Source organism: Procambarus clarkii, chromosome 76, assembly GCF_040958095.1.
Source record: "Procambarus clarkii isolate CNS0578487 chromosome 76, FALCON_Pclarkii_2.0, whole genome shotgun sequence".
NCBI classification, from domain to species: domain Eukaryota; kingdom Metazoa; phylum Arthropoda; class Malacostraca; order Decapoda; family Cambaridae; genus Procambarus; species Procambarus clarkii.
In genome coordinates, this window is record NC_091225.1 from 6,330,322 (window position 1) to 6,341,310 (window position 10,989).

The window sequence follows — 10,989 nt, forward strand, 5'->3', positions numbered from 1 at the left end:
CTCCATCGGAAACCCATCTGATCCTGGAACCTTACACGACGAAAGGACCGCACAACCTGGTAGTTACTGGTCGGTTTGCTCGAGCTGTTGGTATCAAAAGCGGATCTCTGTCAAAGGTTCTTTGCCAGTTGAACGCGGTTTGCTTGAAGTTTGCCAGCAAGCTTGAGTTCACAGTAGACTTGGAAGCTTAATGCCATGTTCTCCAGGTGCAGTTCGAGGATGTGATAAGGGTGCAGATGTTGACAAATGTCGTTGTTTTGGTAATATCTGGAATATCCTCAGATCGCTTATGGATTGCATTCATGCATTTGGAGGGTGAGTGCTTCCCCTTGTCTGGAGGTGGTGGAACGGTTCAGGTTTTGGATTATAGCCAATTTGGAAGTTTTTTGTCAGCTTGGAACATCCCGTTCAATATGTCGATGATTCAATCGACGGATTGAGTCATCGGACAATCAGCAGTTTGGCAAAGTGTTGTGGGGGTGAGCATCAACTATTTAATTTCTGGGACATTCAAAGTAAGTAATTATCAAAAGAAGGCACCAATCCGGGAAGGCTATGTAGCACCATCAAATGTGCGGCATAATCAGAGGGCGCTAAATATCACAAGGATGCCAATACGAGAACAAAAATGCATAAGGCGAATGATATCAAAAGTATCCAAGTCACCAAGAATTCTATTGAGGGACTGGTGACCGCGAGGGGCGGTCGGAAAGCAAGACACATGCTCGTCCTGGAAGTCAGGACATTCAAGAAGGACATGCATGACCATAAGAGGGACAATGCAATCAGGACAATAAGGAGCAGGGCAGCGCTCCATCAAGTGACCATGGGTTAAGCGAGAATGGCCAATACGCAACCTCGCCAGAGCTGTTTCCCATCGCCGCTTACAGTGGTAGGAGGACGGCCACGAGGAAACACAGCACTTAAGAGTACGTAGCTTGTTACCAGTAACAGACGACCAAGAAGCTTGCCAACGGGTAAGGACAGAGAAATGGATAACTGGGTAAAAGTCGGAATATGGAATACCTTTACGAGAGATGGGACAAGAGCGCACAGCTTCCTTGACGGCAGCATCCCGCACGCTCATTTAAAGACACACCAATATGGCTGGGAACCCAACAAAACTCAACCGACTTAAATTTACTGTGAACAAGAAACAGCCAATGCTGGATCCCGACAACTACTGGATGAACCGGATTAAAGGACCCGAGAGCCATGAGGGCACTACGAGAGTCAACAACAACAACAAAGGAAGACTGACAACGAGAAAGCAGGAGACGAAGAGCATAGAGAATAGCATAAAGCTCCGCTGTAAAGATGTTAGTCTCCGGAGGTAAGCGACACATATAAGTGCGATCAGGAAAAACAATAGAGTACCCAACACCGTCCACAGACTTAGACCCATCGGTGAAGACAGAAACGGAGCGGGAGAAGAAAAGTGCTCAAGGAAAAGGCGTTTTAGAACCCTAGGAGGGGTAAAAGCTTTAGTGATGCGGGTCAAGGATGTACAAAACCGTGGAAAACCTCTCCACGGGGGCAAAGAAGGAACAACACGAGGAGAAACATTAGAAATACGAACGGAAAGAGAATCCTGTAAGCGAGATAACCGGAAAGAAAGAGGGAGGTGGTGAAGAGGAACAGGAACCGCAGGAGGGGTAAAAGTTAAAGCACGACAGAGGCGAGAGGAAGAATGTTGTAAGGACCAAACAAGATAGCGAAGACAGTAGCGATCACGGCGGTCCTGGAGAGACAGGAAGCCAGTGTCAACATATAAGCTAAGGACGGGAGTCGAACGAAAGGCACCAGAACTGAGGCGCAACCCAGTATGGTGCAAAGCATCAAGACGGCGAAGAGTAGAAGGAGAAGCAGACGAGTAAGCAGAGCAACCATAATCGAGCTTAGACAGGACGAGAGAGGAATGTAAAGCAAGGAGAGTGCGACTATCAGCCCCCCAAGAAGTATGGGACAATACCCGAGGAGGGTAAGGGCCTAAGAGCACTCAACACGGAGGTAAGAGATATGGGGAGACCAAGACCAAGACCAATATGGGGAGTGTCAAGGAATAACCCCAAAAGCTTCGCGGAATCTTTGTACTCAAGGGGATGACCATAAAGTGACAAAGAGGGACGAAGAACGACCCGTTTCCGAGTAAAAGTCATGGCACAAGTCTTAGAAGTCGAGAACTTGAAGCCATGCTCGGTGGCCCAAGACGACACGGCATCAATTGCAAGTTGAAGCCAGTGCTGAAGGAGTGGCGAATCATCACCCTGACAGCAAAGGGTAAGATCATCGACATAGAGAGCGGAGAAGACACCCGAAGGAAGAGGGGAAAGAAGACCATTGAGGGCCACCAGAAAAAGAGTAGTGCTCAGAACACTACCCTGGGGCACACCTTCGTATTGTTGAAAAGAGGCAGAGAGAGCGGTACCAAGTCGCACCCGAAAGGAACGACGAGAGAGGAAGCTGCGGAGAAAGAGAGGGAGATGACCACGAAGGCCAAAAGAATGAAGTTAGGATCGAAAATGATATCGCCAAGCGGTGTCGTAAGCCTTTTCCAGGTCAAAAAGGACGGCAACAACGGAGGTCTTCGCAGCAAAAGTAGTAAGAATGTAGACCTCCAAGTTCACCAGGACATCTGTCGTGCTGCGGCACTTGCGGAAACCAAATTGAGAAGGGGAGAGGATGTGATGGTGTTCCAGGAACCACATCAGACGAACGTTAACCATACGTTCAAAGAGTTTGCAGACACAACTTGTGAGGCAATAGGGCGAAAGTCCTTAGGGGAAGTACCCAGAGGCCCTGGTTTGCGAACAGGGAGGACAACGGCATCGAGCCAGTCCTCAGGGACTGACGACGACTCCAAGATCAGATTATACAGACTCAGTAAATACTGAGACGTGCACGGAGGGAGATGACGAAGCATCTCATAATGAATTCCATCGGAGGCCGCCGCTGTAGAACCGCAGAGGGCCAGGGCAGAACGAAGTTCAGAGAGAGAGAAGGGATCATTATAGGGAAGCCGAAGACGAGTGCAGAAATCTAAAGGACGAGACTCAAGGACAGGTTTACGAAGAAAGAAAGATTGGGGAAGATGACGACCAGAGCTAACAGAAGAAAAGTGGGAACCCAGTTCGGAAGCGACCTGCAACGTGTCCGCCACAAGAGTACCATGGAGGTGAAGGACCGGTGGAACATCGGGAACGAACTTACCCGCTATCTTGCGGATACGCTTCCAGATCTGTGGGACATTCAAAGGTGGTCTTTGTGGGACATGATTTTTTTTTATTTATAAAAGAAACCACAATGCACAAACAGAAAACCACATATAAATGAAAACAAGATTACATACAGGATACACAGAATACAGTAATACAACATGTAAAGAACCTAAACACAATAAGAATCAAAAGTTAAATGCACATGGTACAAAGCATACAACAAACCCTAACACGGGCACATAATACAAAACAAAAATCAGAACAGTACACATAATCAGGACAATTAACACAAAGCATTAATAACAGAGAACAGAACTACACAGAGAACCGTAAGTTCAAAACAAACAAAAAGTACAAAGAAAAAACACATGGAAATGACCAGAAGGCCGTTAGGACACAAGTGTATAATATAAACTACCACCACACCAAACATACCAATACAGCAGCACAATAGCACCATCAGCCACTCATAAGACAGAGCCAGTTACGCCACTATGGGTCGCAACCGGGTTCTTTGCTGGAAGAACCAAAGTACTAGTATCCGACCACAAGTCTGTAGTGGATTTCAAGGAGTCCGCATCGTAATGCACATAAAACACAAGGGGGGAGTTTGCACATAAAACACAAGGGGGGAGTTTGCACATAAAACACAAGGGGGGAGTTTAAAGGAATACGACACTTCATCAATCTATATAAATAAAAATGGAAATGTTCGTTTGTTCAAATCGCTAATCTCCGAAAGTTCTTCACCGATTGCTTTGAAATTTTCACATAATGTTCAATTCCCATCCGGCCAGCTTTTTATATACATACTATAAAGATGTCACGTCTGTGGCGGTAAAAAAACATGCCTTTTCTGAAAAATTGTGTTTTTCATGTGTTTTTCATGTGAGGGAAATCTTTGAAACCTCTTTACCGATTGCTTTGAAATTTTGACACAACGTTGCATTCGAATAGACGCGTCATTTTAAATATCTACTATATACATGCTTCACCTGTGACAGGAAAAAACATGTTTTTTTCGAAAAACAGCGCAATCTGTTGGACGTAAGAGCAATATATGCTCTAATCTCCGAGAGTTCTCCACCGATTACTTTGAAATTTTGACAAAACGTTGCATTCGAATAGGCGCGTCTTTTTATATAACTACTATATAGATGTCACTCCTGTGACAGACAAAAACATGTGTTTCTGAAAAACAACACCATCTGTTGCACATATTAGCAACATGCATGCTATACTAAATATGTCACCAATTCCATTTCAATGTTTCCGATTGAATTGATAATCTTTATTTTTATAAATTTCGATTTATTTAATTTTTATTGAATTATTTTGTGTGACATCGTGTTGGAATTGAGCTGTGTTGTTTACCATAACGTTCAGTTCGTAAATATAAGTATAGCTGCCACACCTGTGACAGGCAGTACTATGTTTTTCTTGAAAAACAGCACCCTCTGTTGCATGTTAGATCAACACACATGCTATCTATACAAATAAAAATGGAAATGTTCGTTTGATCAAAATCGCTAAACTCCGAAAGGTGGGCGTTACTCCAAAAATATGCAGTAAATGAAAACTCGTCCAATTTCAATCAAACTTTTTTTGACAAGTTGTATATAAAAGGGTTTCATCTGGTCCAAGTCTCAGTATCGTAGCATAAATATGAAGGGAGAAAAAATATTGAATGTGTCAAAAATTTTCTAAAATGATCAAAAACGATTATCAAACAAAAATGTCAACTGAAATCATGTCTATGATTTTCAGCTATCACAATAGCATATATTAAAAAGAAATTATAATTAGTTTTATTAAAAAAAAATTAGTTAAAAAAAAGGCATCTTTTTTTCTCTCTCTTTTTGTTTATAGGGCGATTTACATGAAACTTATGCACCTGACTGCACTTATGCCTATCTGTAAGGGTGCCAATTTTGGAGGAAATTCCTTGATGTCAGCTTCAGCCACAGAGGGCAACACCTTAGACTTTATTTTTTACTAACTTTAACATTTATGTTACTTTAACATATATATCTCTTTCATTTTTTTATTCAATTTGCATGAAACTTATACACCTTATATGTAAAGTTTATGTCTCTAAAATCGTATGGAAGTGTTTTTGCCCGAGTTCATTTATAGATTTTATAATAGCAATAAACATGATATATTTGCATAATTTTGGGGGGAAACTTAACTATTTGTATTAGGAGAACTAAAGACGTTTCGGAAAATCCCCTCCTATTGATCCTTTATTATATGCTAATGTGTCAGAAAAGTGTCATTGAATGATTATATCTGAAAGGTGTGGTTGTAAATACACACTTGAAAATGTGTAAAATTCGCTGAAAAAAATAAATTAAAAACCTCCCTTACTATTTAGGCTACAGTACTGAAACTTAGAACAACTGCAGGCCTTTTCATATACAACTAGTCAAAAAATAATGGTTGACATTGAACAACAACTTGCACATTAACAGCCCCTTAAGTTCTTCATCGATTGCTTTGAAATTTTCACACAACGTTCCATTAGCATCTGAGCGAGTTTTTATAAACATACTATATAGATGTCACGTCTGTGGGGGAAAAAAAACATGCTTTTTTGAAAAGCAGTGTTTTTCATGTGAGGGAAATCTTTGAAACCTCTTTACCAATTGCTTTGAAATTTTGACACAACGTTGCATTCGAATAGACGAATGTTTTTATATACCTACTATATACATACCTCACCAATGACAGGAAAAACATGTTTTTTTTTTTTTGGGGGGGGGGGGGGGAGAGCGCTATCTGTAGGACATAAGAGCATCACATGTTGTAATCTCCGAAAGTTCTTCTTCGATTACTTTGAAATTTTGACACATCGTTCCATTCGAATATTTGCATGTCTTTATATACCTACTATTTAGAGGCCACATCTGTGACAGGTAAAAACATGCTTTTTTGGAAAAACAGCGCCATCTGTTGCATGTAAGAGCAACAAACGCTATTCAAAATACGTTACGATATCATTTCAATGTTTCCGATTGCATTGATAAATAGATTTTTCATAGATTTTGATTTATTTTCATTTGGATTTAATTATTTTGTGTGACATTGCGTTCGAATTGAGCTGCGTTGCTTACCATAGTGTTCATTTCGTGAGTATAGTTTATTTGTTTCTTTTTTCATTGTTTTTCATTCCGTTTTTAACTGTTCTTATTTTTCAGTGCAATTGTTGGTGAAATTGAGCTGTGTCGATTGATCTACATTTGGATTGAAATATTTCGTTAGTATTTTATATTTTTTTTGAAAACAAGAAAATGGAAAATACGTTTATTTCACAGCTGCAAATGTGCAACAAACGGCTATGAATCCACCGGCTATAACGTTAAGTGCTTTCTTCACATTACGTCAAATGACGCATTTGCAAAAACACTGCTGTATTCAGAAGTGCCTACGTATTACACGTGGAATGCCAGTAGAAAATCATTTGAACGACGCAATCGAGGAGAACGACTCGATGGACAACCTGTCATATTGAAATAAACTACGATAGGCAAACATCCACTGTGCATCCCAATCAAGATGAATGCTTCATCTTCGCATGCTGTTGGTAAATGTGCCTGGATCAATGTTTCGCAACAATTGAGATTTGTTAGTGGCGTAACACATGCCACTTTCCGTAGTGCATGTCTAGCTCTGAATTAATTGGAGAACGACCGACACTAGGATGTATGCATTAATGATGCGTCTAACACGTCACATCCAAATCAAATTCGTGCATTGTTTGCAATCATATTGACCACCGGCTCTCCATCTCCAACAGAGTTATAGGAGAAATATAAATTGCACATGCTGAAGATATTGTCCGTCGAATACGCAAGGAAATTCAAATGAGAACATGGATTTCAAAACAGAAATCTACAACGAAGCGTTGATAATGATTGAAGATTTGTGCTTAGACATCGCGAACAAAGTTCTCAATCAATTGGAAATGCCATCACGAATTGATCTGCTGCTGCTACGTTCGATGTAGAATTGCGTCGTGAACAAAGTTACAACACTGGTGATAGGTTGTCGTATGTGCAATCAAATATTCCAAATCTAACGCTTTAGAGAAAAGGAATTTACAATCAAATAGTTCAAACAGGCAATAACGAGGTTGGATAAATCTTCTTAGAGGCTCCAAGAAGAACTGGTAAAACCTTCTTAATTAGATTGAATCTGACAGCATTTCGATCCCAAAACAACATTGCCTTAGCTTTTGCATCGTCCGGAATAGCTGCGACATTGCTACCAGGTGGAGGAACGGTTACCTCGGCTTTGAAATTGCCATTGAACATGCAATTCATTGAAACTCCCACGTGCAACATTTTCAAAGCATCCGGCTCACGAACTTAACAATATTATTCAGTCCAACAATCAAAGCGAGGCTGGCACATACAAGTCCGTCGACACTGTTGAGGAAGCAGATGAAGCAATTAATTATCAAGCAGATTTTTTTAAATCACTCAATATGCCAGGGATACAATCACACGAACATTAATTAGAAATCGGCGTGCCAATTATTATGTTGCGAAATATCAACAAGCCAAAACTTTGCAACGCCACGCGGCTTGCAGTAAAAAAGTTAATCAGCGACATCATAGAAGCAATAATCTTGACAGGACCTTTCAAAGGTGAAGATGTCCTCATTGCTCACGTTACTATGATTCCAACAGATATGCCATTACACTTTAACAGATTGGAAATTACAATTAGTTTGGAATTTGCAATCATCATCAACAAAGCCCACGACCAATCTTTAGAACTGTGCAGTTTATATCTAAACACGGATAACTTCTTACGTGGACAATTATATGTTGCGTGTTCTAGAGTCGGTAAACCAGACAATCCCTATATCTCCACAGACAATGAAACAACCAAAAATATTGTATACCTACAAGCATTGTAGAATTAAACATATTAGAAACGTGCACATTCTCTTTTCTTTCTTTCCCACCTAGCCAGACTTAGCCACAGCAATACGTGGCAGGTACTGCTAGTTATCAATATATTCACATATCACTTTTCCATCACCTTAAATAGAATCATAAACGAAGTATTACTACACTGATATATACACGAGTCTAAATTAGCAATGGGCCAGCCTATCTACGGTCTCACTAGGTGCTCCTTGTGAATGTCCACAATCACTCTCCATCCTGGTGCTGGCAGAGAACATCAGCCTCGCGCTGCTGGGCCTCTACTCGAGCAAATACAAGGGTAGCCAACCCCTGGCAGGAGCTTCTTGCAACTAGCTAGTTACACTGCTTCGTAGCACCTCACTGTCGGTCGTCTCGTCCTTTAGCCAGTCCCGGGATACGCCGAATTCAGTCACTGCCACGTCACAGGCAGACAGCAGATACTACTCAGTTCCTCTTCGGTGGCGGCTCACTGCACACGTAAAGCAGAATGGAGTAGAGAGATTATAGGCTGCCCTGGGTAGACTAACTGTTATCGTACCACAGCAGCCCTATGTCGCTTCTGTGGATACAGACACGTCATCAGTAAACTGGCCAGTACTTGGGACACTAGGAAATACCACTTACGGACTCTGACATTAACATACAACTCCTCCCACAATAGATGGCGCTAATTATCTAGGCGCCACCTCACCAGAGGTCAGCAACAGCGACTCTTCGGCTGACCAGGGCAGGAATATAGTGTCTCTTGCAGGTATCATACTGCCACCATCAGATGGCGTCGTCCATTTAGTGGGGGTTTAGGGATCAGACTCACAGATGGCATTGACGTTGCTACTCCATATTCCAACGATGGAGTCGGGTTCGAAACAGAGCCGGAAGTATAAAACCACACCAAACCACACAGAACATATACAGAAAGACACAGCCACACAAACACACACGTAAACCCCACACAAGCAAACCCACAAGCGAAAAACGGGAACACACAGGAACCGGAAAAACACCCCCCCCCCACCCAGACACACACATGCAACCCCACCCCGCAACCACGCACCCATGTGCTATCAACACCATAACACACAGTAATCAAATTGTAAAATATTTCTCAGGGAACTTCCACTATGGATACTTCTGCTTATAAGCCTCCCACGTCAAATACTTATATTCGGTAGGGGAACGGCCCTTACGACACCGTGGGTACGTCATATACTCAGGGACCACCAAATCCGGTGGAAGCGTTCACCCCCAACCAGAGGATACCGAAGATGAAGAACTAGTCAGGTGAGGCAGGAACACCGCCGCCGAGGAAGCAGGAGATACCGGAATAGTGGGCAGAGGCTGCAACACCGCCTCCGACAAAGCAGGAGACACAGAAGAAATGGCCGGAGACATGTGGGGCGGCCAAACCAACGCCGACGAAACAGGGGACGGGGGAGGGAGCACGGAACCCTCAGAGCGATCAGGTTTCTTCAGCACCACCACCAGGTCGCCATGCCCACTCTCAACCTCGCAAGGCGGAACCACCCCCCCCCCCCCCCGCGAAGAACTGGAACCATCCGACGCGGGTGACGCACACGAATCGAGAATCACAGGGCCCACACCGGCCCCCACCCATACAGCAGGAGCCACACCAGGGCCCACACCATCCACCGGAACCACACAAGCACCAGATGCACTGTCCTCGCGCTCCACAGAGGAACAACTCGCAGAAGAAATATCAACACTCACCGCATCCTCACAATCCTCTGCCCATGTACGAGGAGGCGAAGCACCTGTATCCTTACCTGAACGCTTGGGGACAGGCCGCTGGTCATCGGAGCTGTCATTCTCTGCAGGAGGCACCCGAGAGGAGCCAGCGGCAGGCCGCCCCACAACTGGGGGGGGGGGAGGAGGGAGGACCATTCTGCACGACCCTGCAGAATGTCAGCCTCAACGACACAGGGGACGAGACTGCCACCCACAGAGGAGACAGGAGAAGAAACAGGCGCGGCCGGGGCAGGGAAAGGGATCAACACAGGTGAGGGAGCCTGCAGGGACGTCGAAGGCGACAGAGGCGCAGAGGCGGAAACAAGTGCAGAAGCCGTCGGAAGCGAAGAGACAGACTGCGGGGCAGAGACGCACACCACCACCTCCTCGTGTACACCACCATCTAAACATGCTGGGCCAGCAGATCCACCACCGGGTCAGCAGGCGGGCATAGGAACCTTCCCACCCACTCCATCACGAGGCGACAGGTCCTGCGCCACCATTGGGGGAAAATCCTCTTCCCGGAACAGATTAACAGGTGCAGCCGCGACCCCAGTGCAATTGGCTGCCAGATGCCCCTCAAGGCCACAATGAAAACAGGAGCGTGGCTGCCCTGCATACAATGCCTGCAGAGTGTACCTCAGCAAGGTAACCGTGGAAGGAATCGGGGACTGGAGTCTCAAGGCACGAGTCCGTGTACCACTGGAGACTCCACGCCACTTTCCGGAAGAGGCGGAGTTCATACGGAGGGATACCACCGTACCACATTGCCAAAGTATCTCCGAAGCAGGCTCTCTGAAAACTCGAAGGGCACACCATGCAAGGCCACATAGGTAATTGAGCAGCAGCAGTCGGAAATGGCGACCGTACCGTCATCCCCTGGGAGGGTCAATGTTCGCCCATCATAGCGGGCTACGAACTCCTTATGCACCGCCGCGGAGTTAAACTTCACTAGTGCCCGGTGAGTCGTCAGAAGCTGGAGCCCGTACACCTTGGCTACACGAACACGTAGCATGTCCAACAACACAACCTCAAGAGTATGGTATGAAGTACGGCCTGAAAACTCCAAACCAACCGTTTCCGTC

At 44.4% G+C, this 10,989-nt stretch overlaps 1 protein-coding gene across 1 annotated transcript; it reads left to right on the forward strand.

Moving 5' to 3' along the window:
* The first annotated feature begins 7,761 nt into the window (after positions 1-7,761).
* LOC138357140 (uncharacterized) lies at positions 7,762-8,145 on the forward strand. Its single transcript, XM_069313789.1, has one exon. The coding sequence runs from the start codon at positions 7,762-7,764 to the stop codon at positions 8,143-8,145; it is 384 nt and encodes a 127-aa protein (XP_069169890.1).
* Positions 8,146-10,989: the final 2,844 nt, after the last annotated feature.